At 45.9% G+C, this 24,085-nt stretch overlaps 1 protein-coding gene across 6 annotated transcripts in view; it reads left to right on the top strand.

The window, feature by feature from the left end:
- Window positions 1-19,051, top strand: part of LOC130290278 (protein Wnt-7a-like) — a 39,047-nt gene extending 19,996 nt beyond the window's left edge. For 3 of the 6 annotated variants that reach the window (XM_056537686.1, XM_056537684.1, XM_056537685.1), the window contains 3 exons: window positions 1,088-1,314; window positions 7,897-8,168; window positions 17,323-19,049. In XM_056537686.1, the coding sequence (XP_056393661.1) occupies window positions 1,088-1,314; window positions 7,897-8,168; window positions 17,323-17,802 (979 nt within the window). In that variant the 3' untranslated portion in view covers window positions 17,803-19,049. Of the gene's footprint in view, window positions 1-1,087; window positions 1,315-7,896; window positions 8,169-17,322 lie in introns of all 6 variants that reach the window. The other 3 variants (XM_056537689.1, XM_056537688.1, XM_056537687.1) reach the window with 2 other exon arrangements.
- The last annotated feature ends 5,034 nt before the right edge of the window (window positions 19,052-24,085 follow it).

The following is a 24,085-nucleotide window of genomic DNA, read 5'->3' as shown; positions in this document are numbered from 1 at the left end:
TTAATCCTTCCAGTACTTATCAGCTGCTGTATGCTCCACAGGAAGTGTTGTAGTCCTTTCCTGTCTGACCACAGTGCTCTCTGCTGACACCTCTGTCCGTGTCAGGAACTGTCCAGAGGAGGAGAGGTTTGCTATGGGGATTTGCTCCTGCTCTGGACAGTTCCTGACATGGACAGAGGTGTCAGCAGAAAGCACTGTGGTCAGATTGGAAAGAAAAAAAAAAAAAAAAAAAAAGAACTTCCTGTGGAGCATACAGCAGCTGATAAGTACTGAAAAGGATTAAGATTTTTATATAGAAGTATTGTTTAGAAGTGTTTAACTTTCTGGTACCAGTTGATTTAAAAAAAATTGTTTTCCACCAGAGTACCCCTTTAACCATTGGCCAGTGGTCTCCAAACTGTAGACCTCCAGCTATTGCAAACAAAAAAAATATATATATTTTTTAAGATGACTAGGGAACTTAAAGGGGTATTCTGGCCTTATACATCTTATCCCCTATCCAAAGTATAAAGGAGGTAAAAGGCTGGAATACCCCTTTAATGTAAAGTCAAGGATGTGCTTCTCCTCTGCTCCTCCTTCCTTGACTGACAGGTCTCACACTATACTAGTGGTCTCCAAACTGGGGACCTCCAGATGTTGCAAAAGTACAACTCCTAGCATGCCCAGACTGCCGTTGGCTTTCCGGGCATGCTGGGAGTTATACTTTTGCAACATCTGAAGGTCCACAGTTTGGAGACCACTGCTCTATGGGGTAAGACAAGTTTAGCCTGTGAGGAGAAGTCGTGCAAGGACTTTACAGCCCTGGGCTATGCCAGCAGCCTCCTGTCTGACCAAGCACACCCATGGCTTTCACATCACACATTTCTTAAAGATCTGCACCCCGCAGCTGGGAACTGCAGTACAAAATTTGTGCACCCTCCATGCTGGGAGTTGTAGTTTTGCAACATCTGGAGGTCCACAGTCTGGAGACCACTGTCATAGGCTGTATTCTCCTTTCAGCTCTTTTGAAGTGAATGGGACTGAGTTGCAATACCAGACCGCATACCACCCATTTCCTATCATTTCTTTTTTGTCTTATCTTTGTCAGAGGTGTGTCTTCTGTGCTAGCTCTTGGGGCGAGTATTATCTGCCGAAAAATGCCGGGCCTTTCACCAAGACAGAGGGACTTTTGTGAAGCTCGTCCAGATGTCATGGTAGCCATAGGTACGGGTGCACGACTAGGAACCGAAGAGTGCCGTTACCAGTTCCAGCATGGCCGATGGAATTGCAGCTCCTTGGCGGAACCAAGTCTCTTTGGACCGGAGCTAAAAGTAGGTACGTGTGAGGTGCCTGACCTATACAATACATGGTTACAGAAGCCTGACATAAGCCGTATACAAGGGCCTGACATCAGCCGTATACAAGGGCCTGACATCAGCAGTATACAAGGGCCTGACATCAGCAGTATACAAGGGCCTGACATTAGCCGTATACAAGGGCCTGACATCAGCCGTATACAAGGGCCTGACATCAGCAGTATACAAGGGCCTGACATCAGCCGTATACAAGGGCCTGACATCAGCCGTATACAAGGGCCTGACATCAGCCGTATACAAGGGCCTGACATCAGCCGTATACAAGGGCCTGACATCAGCGTATACAAGGGCCTGACATCAGCAGTATACAAGGGCCTGACGTCAGCCGTATACAAGGGCCTGACGTCAGCCGTATACAAGGGCCTGACGTCAGCCGTATACAAGGGCCTGACTTCAGCCGTATACAAGGGCCTGACATCAGCAGTATACAAGGGCCTGACATCAGCAGTATACAAGGGCCTGACGTCAGCCGTATACAAGGGCCTGACGTCAGCCGTATACAAGGGCCTGACGTCAGCCGTATACAAGGGCCTGACGTCAGCCGTATACAAGGGCCTGACGTCAGCCGTATACAAGGGCCTGACGTCAGCCGTATACAAGGGCCTGACGTCAGCCGTATACAAGGGCCTGACGTCAGCCGTATACAAGGGCCTGACGTCAGCCGTATACAAGGGCCTGACGTCAGCCGTATACAAGGGCTTGACGTCAGCCGAAATACAAGGGCCTGACGTCAGCCGTATACAAGGGTCAGACTATATACAGATTTTTGACGGCTGGAATTCCTTGGCCAAAGGACAACAGATTGTCTTCTTTAGTCTTTTTGGAACACAGTGCTCTCTGCTGACATCTATGTCCATTTTAAGAACTGTCCAGAGTAGCAGAAAATCCCCATAGCAAACATATGCTGCTTTGGACAGTTCTTAAAATGAACAGAGATGTCAGCAGAGAGCTCTGTGTTCCAAAAAGAAAATAATTTTCTCTGTAGTATTCAGCAGCTAATAAGTACTGGAAGGATTCAGATTTTTTAATAGAAATAATATACAAATCTGTTTAACTTTCTGGCACCAGTTGATTAAAAAAATAAATAAAAAAAATAAAGTTTTCCACCGTAGTTCCCCTTTAATGCAGCTCTGAGCATGATATACAGCTGACAGATTTCCTTTAAATTAAATTCTGAACACATTTTTATCCTGAACACCTGAACATTGTGGAGCCTGGGTACTACATTGGTCTTATGTAAAACCGGAATGCAATAAGGTCGACAGCTATTACCTCCACTACCTGCACCTGGGCACGGATTGGCCACCAGCGCCATGCTGAGAGTCCAAAAAGATTATGCAGCGAGAAAAATGCAGAAAACAGTAAAGCTTTATTGAATCATCTCATAGGATACAGCATGTAGGAACATTAAAGTCGATGCGTTTCAGATCTTTCAGGATCCTTAGTCATGGCCAAGGAACATAAACTGACGAGTTTCGAATCTTCTAGGTTACTTAGTCATGACCAAGGAACATAAACTTTGTCGCGTTCGGATACTCCAGGATTCTTAGTCCTGGCTAAGGAATATTAACCCGCGTTAATATTTTGGATCTTCTTGGATCCTTAGTCATTGCTAAGGAACATTAATGCTGACGTGTTTCGGATATTCGAGGATCCTTAGTCATGGCTAAAGAACATTAACCCCAATGAGTTTTGGATCTGTCAGGATCGTTAGTCATGACTAAGGAATATTAATTCTGACATGTTTCAGATCTTCCAGGATCCTTAGTCATGGCTAAAGAACATTAACCCCAATGAGTTTTGGATGTGTCAGGATCATTAGTCATGACTAAGGAATATTAATTCTGACGTGTTTCAGATCTTCCAGGATCCTTAGTCATGGCTAAAGAACATTAACCCCAATGAGTTTTGGATCTGTCAGGATCGTTAGTCATGTCTAAGGAACATTAATGCTGACGTGTTTCGGATCTTCCAGGATCCTTAGTCATCGCTAAAGAACATTAACCCCAATGAGTTTTGGATCTGTCAGGATCGTTAGTCATGACTAAGGAATATTAATTCTGACATGTTTCAGATCTTCCAGGATCCTTAGTCATGACTAAAGAACATTAACCCCAATGAGTTTTGGATCTGTCAGGATCATTAGTCATGACTAAGGAATATTAATTCTGACGTGTTTCAGATCTTCCAGGATCCTTAGTCATGGCTAAAGAACATTAACCCCAATGAGTTTTGGATCTGTCAGGATCATTAGTCATGACTAAGGAATATTAATTCTGACGTGTTTCGGATCTTCCAGGATCCTTAGTCATGGCTAAAGAACATTAACCCCAATGAGTTTTGGATCTGTCAGGATCATTAGTCATGACAAAGGAACATTAATACTGACTAGTTTATCTTCCTCTAGGATCGGTTGTGATGGCTAAGGCACATTAACATCGACGTGTTTTGGGTCTTTCAGGATCCTTAGTCATGGTTACGCCATGACTTAGAATCCTGGAAGATACGAAAGCATTGACATTAATGTTCCTGCATGCTGTATTCCTTAAGATGATACAATAAATTGTTTTACTGCATTTTACTCACTGGATAATCTTCGTTATTAACCCTTTTATGCAACTTAGTTCACTGATTGTATTGCAGCCTCCCTGGGACATATATAATAAAGAGAAATGTATACAATCCCATCCTGTTCTCGTAATTCACGTAGCATAAATACTCACCCAACGATACGGGATAATGAAAAAATTCAGCAACGCGTTTTGGTTTATTATCTCCCGCAGTCCAGATGTAACAACAAGACAATGATGAAACGTGTTTCCAAATTCCTTTGTCTCCTCGCAGTAAATCACCAGTGAATGCAGTGTATACAGTGTTTGCATTAGATGGCGGTTTCTTTTCCAGATGTTGTATTATCTTTTATATCATTCTTCATTACTTAATTCTATAGGACAGTGTTTCCCTAACCAGTGTGCCTCCAGCTGTTGCAAAACTAGAACTCCCAGCATGCACGGACAGCCGTTGGCTGTCCGGGCATGCTGGAAGTTCTAGTTTTGCAACAGCTGGAGGCAATCTGGTTAGGAAACACTGGATTAGGCTATTACCGGAGTGCTTCTTTAAAGGTGTATTCCAGGAAATATATATATATATATATATATATATATATATATGTATATGTATATCTCTCAACTGGCTCCAGAAAGTTAAACAGATTTGTAAATGACTTCTATTAAAAAATCTTAATCCTTCCAATAATTATCAGCTGCTGAAGTTGAGTTGTTCTTTTCTGTCTGGCAACAGTGCTCTCTACTGACATCTCTGCTTGTCTCGGGAACTGCACAGAGTAGAAGAGGTTTGCTATGGGGATTTGCTTCTACTCTGGACAGTTCCCGAGACAGGTGTCATCAGAGAGCACTTAGACAGAATAGAACAACTCAACTCCAGCAGCTCATAAGTACTGAAATGATTAAGATTTTTTAATAGAAGTCATTTAAAAATCTGTTTAACTTTCTGGAGCCAGTTGAGATATATATATATATATATATATATATATATATATATATATAAAAGTTTTTCGTGGATAACCCCCTTTAAATGCTATACCCAACCTTCATTGCACACAATTCCCCGTACACAATAATGAATAATTTTTCTATTAATAACATTGCGTTTCAGCTTTCATCAAGGAAGAATTCTACCCCTGATAAAATGTATGTTGCCGGCAGCTGCGATCTCTGATAAGTGTTATCTCAGTAAGATGCTCCACCTGCACAGGCATGAAAAATAAAGTAATTGTCTTCAATTAATATCTGCAACCCAACTACACTTGAGATAATATTAATGCAACATTTCTAGATAAAAAAAAAAAGTTTTTATTTTTTGCTACTTATATAACGCTTACATATTCCGCAGTTTTAATATTCACGCTTACATATTCACATCAGTTTTAATTTTTCTTTGGTAGACACATTATACTGTATACAGTTTTCATAGGAAGGCAGTAGAACTACTAGTATGTTTTTGGGGTAAATTCGCGATACCCATAAAGACACCACGAGAATGTGTAGACTTAAATAGGTTCTCCAGTGGAAAACATTTTTATTTTATTTTTTTTAAATCAACTGGTGCCAGAAAGTTAAACAGATTTGTAAATGACGTCTATCAAAAAATCTTTACCCTTCCAGTACTTTTTAGCAGCTGTATGCTACAGAGGAAATTCTTTTCTTGTTGAAATTTTTTTTTGCCTTTCCCACAGTGCTCTCTGCTGACACCTGATGCTCGTATCAGGAACTGTCCAGAGTAGGAGAAAATCCCCATTGCAAACCTATGCTGCTCTGGACAGTTCCAGGTGTCAGTAGAGAGCACTGTGGACAAGACAAAAAAGAAATGTAAAAAGAAAAGAATTTCCTCTGTAGCATACAGCTGCTAAAAAGTACTGGAAGGGTAAAGATTTTTTAATAGAAGTCATTTACAAATCTGTTTAACTTTTTGGCACCAGTTGATTTAAAAAAAAAAAATGTTTTCCACCGGAGTGCCCCTTTAACCAACTCCCATTCTAGAACACCTGGATCGGGCCTGGCCTCTAACAACGGCCAGGACTCGTGGCTAATAGCGCGCGTCATCTTTAGACTAGGTGTTCAAAGTTGATTGCCACGTCTAAAGTGAAACTAAACAACCCCCGGCTAGCTCAGTGGGCTGTTCGGGATCGCCGTGGTGAAACAGCTGTAGGACATGAGGAAGGGTCCTTACCTGCCTCCTTGTGTCCGATTGCCGAATGACTGCTCAGTGCCTGAGATCCAGACATGAGCAGTCAAGCGGCAGAATCGCCGATCAATGATTTCCTATGAGAAACCAGTGATCAATGTAAAAGATCAGTGTGTGCAGTGTTATAGGCCCCTATGGGAGCTATAACACTGCAAAAAAAAAAAAAGTGGAAAAAAAAGTTAATAAAGATCATTTAACCCCTTCCCTAATAAAAGTTTGAATCACCCCCCTTTTTCCATTTAAAAAAACAAACAAAGTCCAAAATAGCATTTTTTTGGTCACTTTTTATATCATGAAAAATGAATAAAAAGCGATCAAAAAGTCTGATCAATAAAAAAAATGGTACCGCTAAAAACTTCAGATCACAGCGCAAAAAATGAGCCCGTATGCAGAAAAATAAAAAAGTTATAGGGGTCAGAAGATGACAATTTTAAACATATACATTTTCCTGCATGTAGTTATGATATTTTCCAGAAGTACGACAAAATCAAACCTATATAAGTAGGGGATCATTTTAACCGTATGGACCTACAGAATAAAGATAAGGTGTCATTTTTACCGAAAAATTTACTACGTAGAAACGGAAGCCCCCAAAAGTTACAAAATTTTGTTTTTTTCTTCAATTTTGTCGCACAATGATGTTTTCTCCGTTTCATCGTAGATTTTTGGTTTAATTTACTGATGTCATTACAAAGTAGAATTGGTGGCGCAAAAAATAAGCCATCATATGGATTTTTAGGTGCAAAATTAAAAGAGTTAGGAATTTTTTAAAGGTATGGAGGTAAAAATTCAAGTGTAAAAACGGAAAACCTCCTGGTCCTTAAGGGGTTAAGGTAGTTGCCATTGGTTTGATTTGAACCCAGGACTCCGGCATTACAATGCAAAACCACTAACCCCAATATCCCATATCTTGCAGGTTTTATATACAGTATATACACTATATCTAGGTAAATGAATGCACCATCTCATGCTGCTTATATAACGCTTACATATTCCGTAGCGCAGTACAGGGATTTTTGCCGTTTACATTAGTTTTCATTTTTCTATAGTAGACAGTTTTCATAGAAAGGCAGTGAAACTACTAGTATGTTTTAGGGGTAACTCGGAGGAAACTCATAAAGATACCATGAGAACATGGAGACTCCATGAAGTTGTCATTGGTTTGATTTGAACCCTGGACTTCGGCGTTTCAATGCAATACCACTAACCACTGCGTGACTTCACTTAAAGGGGTATTCCCCTGAAAAACATTTTTTTTTAATCAACTGGTGCCAGAAAGTTAAACCGATTTGTAAAATACTTCTATTTAAAAATCTTAATCCTTCCAGTACTTATCAGCTGCTGTATACTAGAGAGGAAGTTATTTTCTTTAAGAATTTCCCTTTCTAGTCTGACCACAGTGCTCTCTGCTGACACCTCTGTCCATTTTAGGAACTATCCAGAGCAAGATAGGTTTGCTATGGGGATTTGCTCCTACTCTGGACAGTTCCTAAAATGGACAGAGGTGTCAGCAGAGAGCACTGTGGTCAGACAGAAAGGAAATTCAAAAAGAAAAGAACTTCCTCTGGAACATACAGCAGCTGATAAGTACTGGAAGGATTAAGGTTTTTAAATAGAAGTCATTTACGAATCTGTTTAACTTTCTGGCACCAGTTGATTTAAAAAAATAAATTTTTCCAGGGGAGAACCCCTTTAACCCCAATATCCCATACCCTGCAGGTTTCATATATGTTATAGCTAAATAACAAACAAAAAAATCTTGATTTTGCATTGACAGGCAGCCGGGAAACAGCCTTTTACTATGCCATCCTTTCTGCCGGCATTGCCCATGCCATCACCAACGCCTGTAGCCACGGCAACCTGACCTACTGCGGTTGCGATCGGGATAAGCACGGAAACCAAGACCCCGATAAAGGATGGAGATGGGGAGGGTGCTCTGCTGACGTGAAGCACGGGATACGCTTGTCCAAAGACTTCCTGGACGCCAGGGAAGTTAAGCGCAATGCCCGCACCCTCATGAACCTGCACAATAACATGGTGGGGAGAAAGGTATTATAAGAAAAAACTGAGTTAACATTTTTTATGGCCCCCAGATAGGGGCAGATATTCTACTAACAAAACCGTTCTTATCTAGGGTCGCTCTACACTGGTGGTCTCTATTTGGTCTTCAGCCAGAGGCCCCAATGACAGTATATTGTGTGTGTGTATATATATATATATATATACATTAGTGATCGATCTATATCGATTTTTTTAGGGCCGATACCGATAATTTATGGATTTTAAGGCTAACTTATACCGATATACCGGTATAGGTTATCGGCTATTTCAGCACCCAGCCAACACCGCTTCTTCGTCTTTTGCTGGGCCAGAGACCGCCGCTGCCGCCACCCGCTTCTCTCCCCCTGCCTGTCCTCTGGCCAGAGACCACCACCACCCGCTTCTCTCCCCCTGCCGGTCCTGAGTCCAACCACCGCCGCTGCCCCATTGCCTCCCCCCATCCCCGGTTTCATAATTACCGGTTCCCGGGGTCTGCGCTACTTCTGGCTCCAGCGGCGTCCAGAGCTGTCACTGTGCGCACTGACGGTGACGTCGCGTTGAGGAAGTCACTCGTCATTGCGCAGCGCACAGCGTAACGCAGGATGCCGCAGGAGCTAGAAGTAGCGCGGACCCCGGGAACAGGTAATTATAAAACCGGGGATGGGGGAGGCAATGGGGCAGCGGCGGTCTGTGGCTGAGGCGGTGCGGGGCATTATCAGATTATCGGCAAGGTAATTGGCGATACCGATAACGTCCAATCGGTCAATCCCTAATATACATACAGTGTATATATATATATATATATATATATATATATATACAAATACTGTATGCTGTGCACCTTTTATAATACTGGTGTTTTCTTATGAGGAAGAGGTATCAGGGAGACTGCTACCTCTGCACCATCTATAGGAATGCAGTAGTCAAGGCATGCTGGCAGTTGTAGTGTTGCAAGAGTTGGAGCCCACTGCGCTATGCAAATATCTTTTGGGCTTTTCCCATCTGCTGCCACCAATTTATGAGACTCGCCGCTTTATCCCGTTTTCATGTTCAGGACCCACATCTGGAAGGGCTTTAGAGCAAGTCTTAATATTTTGTTCTGTTGTCTCTTTCCCAGCATTCCACGAGGCCAGAGACAATGTGTCACAAGTCACATGGTCTCCATGAGGCGTGGCTTTTCTGAAGTGTGTCGGTGTATAGCATTTCCTCAGTAAATCCCTTTCATCCTGCTATCTGGACCCACCCACTGCAGCATAGCCACGCCCCCTGGAGACCTTGTGACTTATGACATCTTGTCTCTGGCCACATGGAATGCTGGGTAAGGTCGGAGACAATAGTAAAATAGAAAGACTTGCACTACAGCACTTCTGGGTGTGGGTCCTGGGCATGAAAAAGGGACAAAGCGGCGCACGGAGGTAATAGAAGGATTGTCACGATGCCGGCTGGCAGGTAGTGGATCCTCTGTGCCAGAGAGGGATTGGCGTGGACCGTGCTAGAGGATCGGTTCTAAGTCACTACTGGTTTTCACCAGAGCCCGCCGCAAAGCGGGATGGTCTTGCTGCGGCGGTAGTGACCAGGTCGTATCCCCTAGCAACGGCTCAACCTCTCTGGCTGCTGAAGATAGGCGCGGTACAAGGGAGTAGACAGAAGCAAGGTCGGACGTAGCAGAAGGTCGGGGCAGGCAGCAAGGATCGTAGTCAGGGGCAACGGCAGAAGGTCTGGAATCACAGGCAAGGAACACACAAGGAACGCTTTCACTGGCACTAGGGCAACAAGATCCGGCGAGGGAGTGAAGGGGAAGTGAGGTGATATAGGGAAGTGCACAGGTGTAAACACTAATTGGAACCACTGCACCAATCAGCGGTGCAGTGGCCCTTTAAATCGCAAAGACCCGGCGCGCGCGCGCCCTAGGGAGCGGGGCCGCGCGCGCCGGGACAGAACTGACGGGGAGCGAGTAAGGTACGGGAGCCGGGGTGCGCATCGCGAGCGGGCGCTACCCGCATCGCGAATCGCATCCCGGCCGGAGGTAGTAACGCAGCGCCCCGGGTCCGTGGAACCGACCGGGGCGCTGCAGTGAGGGAAGTGTAGCGAGCGCTCCGGGGAGGAGCGGGGACCCGGAGCGCTCGGCGTAACAGTACCCCCCCCCTTGGGTCTCCCCCTCTTCTTGGGGCCTGAGAACCTGAGGATCAGACTTTTGTCCAGGATATTGTCCTCAGGTTCCCAGGACCTCTCTTCTGGACCACAACCCTCCCAATCCACTAAAAAAAAAGTTCTTCCCCTGACCTTTTTAGAGGCCAAAATCTCTTTGACAGAGAAGATGTCCGAGGAGCCGGAAACAGGAGTGGGAGGAACAGATTTAGGAGAAAAACGGTTGAGGATGAGAGGTTTAAGAAGAGAGACGTGAAAGGCATTAGGGATACGAAGAGAAGGAGGAAGAAGAAGTTTGTAAGAGACAGGATTAATTTGACACAAAACTTTAAAAGGACCAAGATAGCGTGGTCCCAACTTATAGCTCGGGACACGGAAACGGACATATTTAGCGGAGAGCCATACCTTGTCTCCAGGGGAAAAAATGGGAGGAGCTCTTCTTTTCTTATCTGCGAATCTCTTCATGCGAGAAGAAGCCTGTAAGAGAGAATTTTGGGTCTCTTTCCATATGGTGGAAAGATCACGAGAAATTTCATCCACAGCGGGCAGACCAGAGGGCAAGGGGGTAGGGAGGGGGGGAAGAGGGTGACGGCCGTACACCACGAAAAACGGAGATTTGGAGGAAGATTCAGAGATTCTGAAATTATACGAGAATTCGGCCCAAGGTAGAAGATCTGCCCAGTCATCCTGGCGGGAGGAAACAAAATGTCGTAAATAGTCACCCAAGATCTGGTTAATTCTCTCTACTTGTCCATTGGATTGAGGATGGTATGCAGAAGAAAAATTTAATTTAATCTTGAGTTGTTTACAGAGAGCCCTCCAGAATTTAGACACAAATTGGACGCCTCTATCCGAGACGATCTGTGTAGGCAACCCGTGAAGACGAAAAATGTGTACAAAAAATTGTTTAGCCAACTGAGGCGCTGAAGGAAGACCAGGAAGAGGGATGAAATGTGCCATTTTGGAGAATCGATCAACGACCACCCAAATAACAGTGTTGCCATGGGATGGGGGTAAGTCAGTAATAAAATCCATACCAATCAGAGACCAAGGTTGTTCGGGGACAGGTAGAGGATGAAGAAAACCAGCGGGCTTCTGGCGAGGAGTCTTATCCCGGGCACAGATAGTGCAGGCTCGCACAAAGTCCACCACATCAGTCTCTAGAGTCGGCCACCAATAGAAGCGAGAGATGAGTTGCACAGATTTCTTGATGCCCGCATGACCTGCGAGATGGGAGGAGTGACCCCATTTGAGGATCCCAAGGCGTTGGCGTGGAGAAACAAAGGTCTTTCCTGGAGGAGTTTGCCTGATGGAGGCTGGAGAAGTGGAAATCAGGCAGTCAGGAGGAATGATGTGTTGAGGAGAGAGTTCAATTTCAGAGGCATCTGAGGAACGAGAGAGAGCATCGGCCCTAATGTTTTTATCAGCAGGCCGAAAGTGAATTTCAAAATTAAATCGGGCAAAGAACAGAGACCACCTGGCCTGACGAGGATTCAGCCGTTGGGCAGACTGGAGGTAGGAGAGGTTCTTGTGATCGGTGTAAATAATAACTGGAAATCTTGATCCCTCCAGCAGATGCCTCCATTCCTCAAGTGCTAATTTAATGGCTAGAAGCTCTCGATCCCCGATGGAGTAGTTCCTCTCCGCCGGAGAGAAGGTCCTGGAAAAAAAACCACAAGTAACAGCATGCCCGGAAGAGTTTTTTTGTAGAAGGACAGCTCCAGCTCCCACTGAGGAGGCATCAACCTCCAATAGGAAGGGTTTAGATGGGTCAGGTCTGGAGAGCACGGGAGCCGAAGAAAAGGCAGACTTGAGTCGTTTAAAGGCGTCTTCCGCTTGAGGAGGCCAAGACTTGGGATCGGCATTTTTTTTTGTTAAAGCCACAATAGGAGCCACAATGGTAGAAAAATGTGGAATAAATTGCCTGTAATAATTGGCGAACCCCAAAAAACGTTGGATGGCACGGAGTCCGGAGGGGCGTGGCCAATCTAAGACGGCAGAGAGTTTATCTGGGTCCATTTGTAGTCCCTGGCCAGAGACCAAGTATCCTAGAAAAGGAAGAGATTGGCATTCAAACAGACATTTCTCTATTTTGGCATAGAGTTGATTATCACGAAGTCTCTGAAGAACCATACGGACATGCTGGCGGTGTTCTTCAAGATTGGCAGAAAAAATCAGGATATCGTCCAGATATACAACAACACAGGAGTATAGTAGATCACGAAAAATTTCATTAACAAAGTCTTGGAAGACGGCAGGGGCGTTGCATAGACCAAAGGGCATGACCAGATACTCAAAGTGTCCATCTCTGGTGTTAAATGCCGTTTTCCATTCATCCCCCTCTCTGATGCGGATGAGATTATAAGCACCTCTTAAGTCCAGTTTGGTAAAAATATGGGCACCTTGGAGACGATCAAAGAGTTCAGAGATGAGGGGTAGGGGGTAGCGGTTCTTAACCGTGATTTTATTAAGACCGCGGTAGTCAATGCAAGGACGTAGAGAGCCATCTTTTTTGGACACAAAGAAAAATCCGGCTCCGGCAGGAGAGGAGGATTTACGGATAAAGCCCTTTTTTAAATTTTCTTGGACGTATTCAGACATGGCAAGAGTCTCTGGGACGGACAGAGGATAGATTCTGCCCCGGGGTGGAGTAGTGCCCGGGAGGAGGTCAATGGGACAATCATAAGGCCTGTGAGGAGGTAGAGTCTCAGCTTGTTTTTTGCAAAAAACGTCCGCAAAGTCCATATAGGCCTTAGGGAGACCGGTTACATGAGGAAGCACAGGGACACGGCAAGGTTTACTGGGAACCGGTTTTAAGCAGTCCTTGGAACAAGAGGGCCCCCAACTCTTGATCTCCCCAGTGGACCAATCCAGGATTGGGGAATGGAGTTGAAGCCAGGGAAGTCCAAGAAGGATTTCAGAAGTGCAATTGGGGAGGACCAACAGTTCAATCCTCTCGTGATGAGATCCGATGCACATTAGAAGGGGCTCCGTGCGGAAACGTATAGTACAGTCCAATCTTTCATTGTTTACACAATTGATGTAGAGGGGTCTGGCGAGACTGGTCACCGGGATGTTGAACCTGTTGACGAGAGAGGCTAAGATGAAATTTCCTGCAGATCCAGAGTCCAGGAAGGCCACAGCAGAGAAGGAGAAGGCAGAGGCAGACATCCGCACAGGCACAGTAAGACGTGGAGAAGCAGAGTAGACATCAAGGACTGTCTCACCTTTGTGCGGAGTCAGCGGACGTCTTTCCAGGCGGGGAGGACGGATAGGACAATCCTTCAGGAAGTGTTCGGTACTAGCACAGTACAGGCAGAGATTCTCCATGCGGCGTCGTGTCCTCTCTTGGGGTGTCAGGCGAGACCGGTCGACCTGCATAGCCTCCACGGCGGGAGGCACAGGAACAGATTGCAGGGGACCAGAGGAGAGAGGAGCCGGGGAGAAGAAACGCCTCGTGCGAACAGAGTCCATATCCTGGCGGAGCTCCTGACGCCGTTCGGAAAAACGCATGTCAATGCGAGTGGCAAGATGGATGAGTTCATGTAGGTTAGCAGGGATTTCTCGTGCGGCCAGAACATCTTTAATGTTGCTGGATAGGCCTTTTTTAAAGGTCGCGCAGAGTGCCTCATTATTCCAGGATAATTCTGAAGCCAGGGTACGGAACTGTACGGCATACTCGCCAACGGAAGAATTACCCTGGACCAGGTTCAACAGGGCAGTCTCAGCAGAAGAGGCTCGGGCAGGTTCCTCAAAGACACTTCGAATTTCCGAGAAGAAGGAGTGTACAGAGGCAGTGACGGGGTCATTGCGGTCCCAGAGCGGTGTGGCCCAAGCCAGGGCTTTTCCAGACAGCAGGCTGACTACGAAAGCCACCTTAGACCTTTCAGTGGGGAACTGGTCCGACATCATCTCCAAGTGTAATGAACATTGGGAAAGAAAGCCACGGCAAAACTTAGAGTCCCCATCAAATTTATCCGGCAAGGATAGTCGTATTCCAGAAGCGGCCACTCGCTGCGGAGGAGGTACAGGAGCTGGCGGAGGAGATGATTGCTGGAGCTGTGGTAGTAACTGTTGTAGCATAACAGTCAGTTGAGACAGCTGTTGGCCTTGTTGCGCAATCTGTTGTGACTGCTGGGCGACCACCGTGGTGAGGTCAGCGACAACTGGCAGAGGAACTTCAGCGGGATCCATGGCCGGATCTACTGTCACGATGCCGGCTGGCAGGTAGTGGATCCTCTGTGCCAGAGAGGGATTGGCGTGGACCGTGCTAGAGGATCGGTTCTAAGTCACTACTGGTTTTCACCAGAGCCCGCCGCAAAGCGGGATGGTCTTGCTGCGGCGGTAGTGACCAGGTCGTATCCCCTAGCAACGGCTCAACCTCTCTGGCTGCTGAAGATAGGCGCGGTACAAGGGAGTAGACAGAAGCAAGGTCGGACGTAGCAGAAGGTCGGGGCAGGCAGCAAGGATCGTAGTCAGGGGCAACGGCAGAAGGTCTGGAATCACAGGCAAGGAACACACAAGGAACGCTTTCACTGGCACTAGGGCAACAAGATCCGGCGAGGGAGTGAAGGGGAAGTGAGGTGATATAGGGAAGTGCACAGGTGTAAACACTAATTGGAACCACTGCACCAATCAGCGGTGCAGTGGCCCTTTAAATCGCAAAGACCCGGCGCGCGCGCGCCCTAGGGAGCGGGGCCGCGCGCGCCGGGACAGAACTGACGGGGAGCGAGTAAGGTACGGGAGCCGGGGTGCGCATCGCGAGCGGGCGCTACCCGCATCGCGAATCGCATCCCGGCCGGAGGTAGTAACGCAGCGCCCCGGGTCCGTGGAACCGACCGGGGCGCTGCAGTGAGGGAAGTGTAGCGAGCGCTCCGGGGAGGAGCGGGGACCCGGAGCGCTCGGCGTAACAAGGATATTACACTGTATTATAACTTGGCATCATGGGCTCAAAGGCTGAAGAAATAAATCCTGGAATACCCCTTTAAGGCTATGTTAACCCAGTGTAAAATGAGATGTATCAGATGTAATTCCTAATGGCCATACATTTTATTATACAAAGAATATAGTTATTTCTAAACATCATTACAAGAATGCCCCAAACCTTTCCCACTGAAAAGTTACATAGTAATGTCTGTTTCTACCAATATATACCTGTTCACATGTCACAGATTTACTGCTGATTAGTTGCGGATTTTCCCAAACAACTTCAATAGGGAAGACAAAATCTGCACCAAATTCACATTTGTGAACATACCCTTATAGGGGTTGTCTGGCGAAAGAAACAACCTGTGTACTGCGTCAAAAAGTATAATAAATAAACTTAGTAATATGTTATTAGCCACAGTGCACAGATATCTCCATTATCGGCCTCAGGCACTGTGACGTCAGCGCTTGCCCCGACTAATGAATATTCATTCCCTCCCTCCGCCTCTCTCCCCCCCAATCTGTAAGCGCTTCTTACCTCATTAGCGTATTTAGAAAAAAACAAGATAACGGGTGAACGCAGGGACGGATCCAGGCATGATAGGCTTCATTTTAATCAGCGTCACGCATTCTACCAGCCAGTACCACTGGTTAGTGAGGTTGACTTTGCTGACAGTTTTCCTTTAACATCTAGTGAGCAGTAATATGAGCTCCCCCTCTTCACATCAATGGTCTTGTCCTGAGCAGACAAAAGAGGAAGGGGGTGCAGGGACAGGTTCTCTGCTTTCAGAGAGTGTGAAATGATGTTACAGCTACATGCCAGACACCTCAACTGATAAGGGATATCTGTGCACTATGGCTAATAACATTATATTAGTAAGTTGCTTTAATATACATTTTACACCATACACAGGTTGTTTCTTTCACTGGATAACCCCTTTAAATGATACCCATTGTTTAAAAAAAAAAAAAAACTTTTGAGACGTAACAGTGACATGTCTGCAGTTCTGTTTAGGGGGGTCTCAGCACACAGACACTTAAACAAAGGGCAGACGACAGTGTCCCTTAGTTTCTTATTGGCCATACTTGTAGAGTCACTGGTAGGGTGTATGGATGTATAGAAGGTCTATGAGTGCTTCTGCTCCTTTCTTTAGCAGCTGGTGAGGGTCTCTGTATTTGGACTCCCACCGATCAAAGTTTTCATTACGACATGTCAAAAGTTTTCTAGAATTATGGGTATCCCTTAAAGGGTTTTAGGTGAGGAATTTCCTGGAATGAAGTGGCTACAAAGAGCATCTTTGACTCTGGAGGACCCAACACGTTCAAGCATTATCTATTCTACACAGTTCATTGATTTCAATGGAAACTGCGTAATGCTGTTCTCCTGTGGAGGCGCTGCAGGGAAATGAAACACTTTCTGCCCGATTCCCGCACTGATTGTAGCTCATCACTAAAGTCCTCAGGGGACCGGTAACACCCACCCTCGGAGATGAGCGGGAGTGACGGACCACTCAGGCTGAGACGGAACTCCATCTTAGCCGGGTATTGGCTGAATGAGCTTTCACTCCTGCTCGTCTGGGAAGGTGGGGGTGGAGCTCTTCGAGGGCAGGAGAGTTACTGGACCCCGTAGAGGAGATCACAGGGGTCCCAGTGGCCAGACCGTGATCAGACACTTATGTCCTATCCACCTTTAGTTTCCTGGACTACCCCTTTAAAGGAGTACTCCACTGCCCCAGCATTCGGAACACTTAGCTCCGAATGCTGGGTGCGGGCTTCGGAGGTCACTACACCGCTGGTGATGTCACGCCACGCCCCCCTCAATGCAAGTCTATGGGAGGGGGCGTGGCGGCCGCCACGCCCCCTCCCATAGGCTTGCATTAAGGGGGTGTGGTGTGACGTCAGGAGAGGGCGCGGCCGTGAAGCCCGAACCCAGCGTTCAGAACTAAATGTTCCGAACGCTGGAGCAGTTGAGTACCCCTTTAAGGTCTTATCTGCTGTTAACTAGTCCACAATAAGATTCTTTTAATATTCTCAGTCCCAGTGTCAATTTCTTAATAATTAGAAATGTCCCCTTATTTCTCATCTCTAGCTCTTAGAGAAGAACGTTCGCCTGGAGTGTAAGTGTCATGGCGTCTCCGGCTCCTGTACGGTGAAGACATGTTGGGTCACGTTGCCTCATTTCAGAGAGGTGGGCTACATGCTGAAGGACAGGTACAAGGAAGCAGTGATGGTGGAACCCATGAGGGGAAGACGTCAACAACTCCCTACATTTCTAAAACTTAAAAATCCTCAAAGCTACAACAAGCCGGCCGAGATAGACCTGGTGTATATAGACAACTCTCCGAACTTCTGTGAGAGGGACAATACCACAGGAAGTATGGGGACGTATGGACGCCTCTGCAACCGCACATCCTCTGTGTCTGACAGCTGTGAGCTCTTGTGCTGTGGTCGGGGATACAAGACCTTCCAGTATATACACACGTGGCAGTGCCACTGCAAATTTCACTGGTGCTGCCACGTCACATGTAATACGTGCAGCGAAAGGACGCAAGCCTACATGTGCAACTGAGACAGCACAAAGGCATGGGCCAGGTGGGCAGGTGGGGCCCATCTTCTGTACATAACTTGGATTATTTTGTGAAGTCTTCTCCATTGAATCGAGTCATTGAATTAAGACACCGAACTGATGGACAAGACACGGAACTACTAATCTGCCACAAGAAAAGGAGTATCAAGGACCCAATGGTACATGAGCCCAGGCACTGGGCTTCTATGGTCAGCCGCCCTAACCCATGGGGCCTTCCTCTGTATTCTAGAACACCCATGTAAACCCCAGTATCTGTGTTTTAGCTGTAAACATTTCCAATAAGAATAGTGTTCATTGCAACTTTGAGGTTGGAGTCATACTTTAAAACCCAACATGAATAGGCAAATTTCCAAGATATGTGGTTTTTATGGATTTATTCAGCTATATCCAAGATAGGAGGCTGCTATATGTAGTGTCAATATGGAAACCATATCTTCAGTCCTAGAGGTGGTCCAGCTCCCACTAAGAGGACCCAGCCCATCCTGAAGGGCCAACATGTACAGTAAGACCATGTTCCCACAGTGGAATTCCATGGAAATATTCTGCCGAATGTGATTCTACTGCACTGAGTACATGGCAAAATTTCCCAAATTCCGATGACAGGTTCATTGTTTCTGCGCATTCCACTTGGAAGTGCATTGCCGTCTATGGAGATGGCGCATTTCCGAGCACTTCTAACGCCGCCAGAACATGAAAATGTTTCACACATTTTCCACAGTGTGAACATAGCCTAATACTACATCTCTTCTGCAGTGGCCTCTACAGGGGAGATGACTTACCAGTGGTAAGAGATGATCACTGGGAGCTGAACCAGTAATGATAACCAAGGTCACTGTCGGTGAGATGGTGTTGCCCTACATTAAACAACTCCTATAAGTATGAGCAGCCCCCGATTCTCCCAGTTGATGTCAGAGGAGAGAAGGGTAGGGCCTGTTGGATTTCAATTGTCTTACCCTATTGTTCCTAAAGAGATCAGAGGATCCCGGCTGTAGCTTTCCAATCATCTCTTCACTGAGTTTGGCCAAGTGTTCAAGTGTATTGGGTGATTGGGAGCAGTCGGCTAAATAAAAGTTAGACTGGCAACTATTGAGGGTATGTAACCGCCTTAAGGGTGCCTTCCTACCTGGCGTATACGCAGCGTATTTCACGTTGTGCTAAATTTGCGGCAGCAGCAGGAAATACGCTGCTTATTCCTCGCTCACTATACACACAGGTCTTTCCGGCGGCAGCCCTATGTGTGCAGTGAGTTTTGGAGGCGGGGCCGTGTGCCGGCGTGATTGTGACATGCGGCCCCGCCTCCAAAACTCACTACACACATAGGGCTGCCGCCGGAAAGTCCTGTGTGTATAGTGAGCACAGCGTGAAATACGCTGCATATACGCCAGGTGGGAGCGCACCCTAAAGGAGTAGCCCCCATGACCTCCTGCAGTAGTCGACACAACTCATGCACGCAGCTATGTCCACCACTGCACGAAGCGGTGGTCAACACACCCCCTCCATGCATCTCTATAGGAGAGCCGAAGCGCTGCACTTGTGTATCTCCGGTTCTCCCATGGAGATGCATGGAGTTGGCGTGTTGAATACAGCATCATGCAGTGGTCGACACAGCCCTGTGCAGGGGAGGGGAGCCGGGGCATCGGCAGGAGATCAGACACTTATCCCCTATCCTATGGAAGGATAGGATTTTGCAATATAAAGTCAACAACGTATTAGAAAAAAAAGTGCCATCTCTTTATAGAAACCGCACCGCTCTTGTCCATAGGCTGAGCCTTTGGCTGCCCGTGCATGCTGGGAGTTGTAGCTTTGAACAACTGAAGGCAACCTGGTTGGGGAACACTGAAATAGGCCCCCCTTTAAAGCAAACCTGTCATTTTTGGTGACTTTTTAGGATGCGCTGCCCTGTATGTGTATAGGAGCAGCAGCACATTTTTTTGCCCATGATATAACTTGTATATGGTATTGTTCAGCAAATTCCTGCTCTGCAGGCTTCATCTCTAATTTGCAGTTCTCCCAGAGCTGGTGGGCGGAGCTCCCACTTTCCCCCCTCCATAGACTTGTCTTGTAATGCTTGTCTTTCAGACAAGAGAGCAATATAGTCTCACAGGAGGGGGAGGGGAAGGGGAAAGAAGCTTGATTACAGGAGAAAGAAGCATTTTTTTCTAATAAGATATATTACAAAGTTTGTTCAAATGACAGTGCTCGTTTAAATAGCTTCCCTATATTGATCTGGAGTCTTTAGTTACCCACAATTGTAGTTGTTCTATCGGAAGATTTCCAGTATAGGCATAATTGTATTTGAGTACCTCTGATCGAGGAGGTAGATTACAATATCATTTACCTGGAATTGCCCCTCGCTATACAGGATTAGACAAAACTTGGCACCTCCTCTCTGTACAGGTCGGGTATGGTATTGCGGCTCAGTCACCTTCACTTCGGTGTAGCCGATCTGCAATGCCAGACACGACTCACGGACAAGTACGGCGGCCATTTTTTTATTCATTCCATAAACTCATTTAATCTCTGCAGACATGACTGTATAAGTATAATTATACCCAGAAATTGGCAACCAGCTCATTCATGGGAGTAACTGAATTCGATGGCTTTTTGGCCTTTTTTTTTTCATTTTTTTTTTCGTTTTTTTGGGGGAGGTCTGAGTCTGGGTGACGCCTGCTTACTATGAATCCCACAGGGAAAACACAGCGCACCTGGGCGATGAGGTCAGCACCTGCTTTTCTTTACATTATGTGGATGATATGTGGGATAGTGGGGAAGCTGGCTGTCATTCATAGAGATTGACTAGATGAACAAGCCTGGGCAGAGAGAGCGTTCGGCAGCCAAGGACTGGAAACAAGACGGGGCGTCTGCTTCCTTGTGCACCCTCGGGGGCAAAAACTCAGACACAGAAAGGAGGACGCATACTCCAGCATTGCTCCTCCACACGAGCCCTCAAATTGACTCACACTCTTACCTTCACTCTTCAATTGTCAATGACGTGGGGTCTCCAAACTGTGGACCTTCATCTATTGCAAAACTTCAACTCCCAGCATGCCCGGACAGCCAACGGCTGTCCGGGCATGCTGGGAGTTGAAGTTTTGCAATAGATGAAAGTCCACAGTTTGGAGACCACAGTAAGGCTGGGTTCACACCACGTTTTTGCAATACAGTTCCCGTATACCTTTTCAATTTGAAAACCGTACGGAACCGTATTGAAAACCGTATACATCGACTCTCCATTGAAAACCGTATGCCAAAAGATGCATCAGGTTGTGTCCATTTTGCATCCTGTACGATTTTGTCAGGTTTTTTTCCCCGTACCCAAAACCGTAGCCTACCATGGTTTTTGGTCCGGGTGAAAAACCGTATTGAAACGTATAAACCTTTAACATGGGAGTCAATGGGAACCGTACAGAACTGTATGTTGCGTACGCTTCCATCCGGTTTTCACGCTTGACGCGTTTCGGTCCTAACAACGGACCTTAGTTGACTAAGGTCCGTTGGTAGGGCCGAAACGCGTCACTTTGTCATGTCCTCTCTGTACTGAAGCTTTTATGCAATAAAGAATTTGTTCCTTCATCTGCGCTGGACATCCTGTTCGTTTGCACTAACGTGTCTGTTGGCATTGCCCACGCCAGTCCTGGCACTACGGGCTTAAGTGGTGAGCTGGACTTTCTTCTAATTGGTTTTTGACTTTGCGCAGTTTTTTTTCTTGGAATTTCAATCAAACAAGTGAAACTTTATTCATAATGGAATGAAAAGTTAAAAACGTATATGTTTTTTTTTCTTAAAAAACGGATGCGACATAATTTTTCAAACCGTATACAGATTAAAATTTGTTCACACGTTTTGATACAGTTTAATCAGGTTTTGTGGAATCCGTTTTTCATTCAAAAACCTAATACGTGAACTGTATTGCAAAAACGTGGTGTGAAACCAACCCTAAGGCTGCCACAATATAGTGTCTGTATTATGGCCTCCACACCATGGAACCAAACCTAAATCTCTATAGAACACTGCTGCAACAAAACAATCGTATAGTGTTCTCGGGTATGTAAGGTGTTTGTTAACTTCGAGACAGGTTGTTGAAGTCGTAATGTGGACATACTAATGTTGCCACATTACAGCTGTGTGACGACAGGGGTTGTTTAGTGGGGAAAAAAAAAACTGTGTCGAGTTACTGTCCCTTCTCCCCCCTCCCCTTTCTTTTGTCCCTTCCCTTCCTTTTGTCTGCTCAGAACGAGACCAATGATGTGAAGAGGGGGAGTTTATATTACAGCTCATTAGATATTAAGGCAGCAGGAAGCCTTTCTCAGTCACAGTAGTTTTTATCAGAACAGGCTCACTGCTGCCTTATCTGAGACATCAAAAGTAAATGGGAGGCACTCACCAACCTGATGTGTTGTCAAGATTTATTGAATTCCCTGTGCAGATAAAATAAAAAAAATGCAGCAGGATAGGATACGATTTCTCACCCGTGTGTCGGCAGATATAAAATTCCTTCGCTCTTACCTGAGAAAGTCTTCTGGATCCCTTAAAATCTAATGAGCAGTAATACAAGCTCCTCCTCTTCACCACAATGGTCTCGCCCTGAGCAGACAGGTGGGGAAGGGGGACTAGAGATAGGAGCTCTGCTTTCAGAGACTGTGACGTGACATTTCAGCCAGACAGCCCTGGTGTAGGGCAATGTTTCCCAACCAATGTCTAAGGAGCCACAATGGACCCTCATTTAAAGGGGTTATCTAGTTATTAAAAACTTATTTCCCATCTCCAGAAAAGGGCCTGGCTCTTCCTGTTTTGTTCTCTGGCCTATTTCTTCAGAGATGAACTGGTCTCAGCAGTGATAGGCCAATAAGCCGATCACCGAGGTGGGACACCACTGTGACTGGTGATTGGTGGAGCCAGTCGTCACTGCCGATACTGGTACGTCACGGAGGGTGGGGGCTGGAGTGCTCAGTGGTAAGAACTAGGCTATGTTATGGGGGGAGGGGATGGGTGGGAGTAGGGGGTGTTGTTCTTAGCCATCAGACACTTATTCCCTATACATCAAATAAAGGACGCAATTCTTGAATTACTCAATGTTGGGGAACATTTTTTTTAATCGTTAACAAAAAAAATTATAATCCCAGTTACTACTCTACTTCCATTCATGTAGGTGAAATGATCGGCACTACTTCTGCCCCTCCCATATGTACTATGCAGTAATCCCATACACCTGATGCTCTACGATAGTGTATAGATCTACAATAACATCCAATATCAGAAGATACAAGGCACTCACCGTTTGGTGTTCAGCTCTTTATTTCATATCCACACAATTTACATCAGTACAGGGGTGTGACTGAGAATGGCAGCGGCCATTTTGTGTGTTCATGTCATTGAGCTGAGATGTCTCTATTGAAGAAAAGCTTTAACACTCTTGGCTCTGTGACAAGATGCATTATCATTCCCAATAATTACTTCATTTTCACCAAACCACCCATTCTTTCTGACAGTGTCTCCGGTGATGATTGGGGAAATGATGACAATGTCGCCTGGTCTTTTACCTGACGTGCAGCCCCATATCATAAATGATGGGAAACGTGGTTGTTTTCTTTAGATCTTTATATGTTTCCTTAGAATGGTGCCAGATCAACATTCCCACATTATCACCTTGACCAATACAGATGAATGATCATTGGCATCACTTTCATCCAATTCTCCACACTCCATAATTCTTTTCCTTATCCTCCTGTAACCTTGTTTTCTGGTTTATTATTGGCTTTTCTATATGTTACTCTCTTCATTCAGGTGATTTCAAGTTCTGTCACAAACGTTGTTTTTCACTTGTTTTATTGTACTTTTTTCAATTTTCAGGACATGTTGCTTTAACACTACAGCAGAAGGGGAGGAGCCGTGACGTTACGATACTCCATCCCCTGTATCACCTGTCATCAGCCACAGAGCGATCCTTGCTCCGTGCTGCTGAGAAACGGGGGTACCCAGCGTCATGACCCCGCGATCAGACATCTTATTCCCTATCCTTTGGATAAGGGATAAGATGTCTAGGGGCGGATTACCCCTTTAAGTATGGAAATATGCAATATGCAGTGGTCTTTAAGCCGCGGCCCCCATAGGTCATAAAACTACAACTCCCAGCATGCTTGGGTTAATGGTAATGAGAGTTTGGGACACCGCGAGTGTTAACCCACAACAGTTCAAGAATGAAGCAGTTGCCAGTGCCAAGCGCTGGGTAAGGAATACCTAAAATGAATGGTTAGGGAAACCACTT

The sequence above is a fragment of the Hyla sarda genome, chromosome 9 (assembly GCF_029499605.1).
Source record: "Hyla sarda isolate aHylSar1 chromosome 9, aHylSar1.hap1, whole genome shotgun sequence".
NCBI classification, from domain to species: Eukaryota; Metazoa; Chordata; class Amphibia; order Anura; family Hylidae; genus Hyla; species Hyla sarda.
Note: the sequence above shows the minus strand (reverse complement) of the source record. Positions and strands in the feature narration are given on the sequence as shown.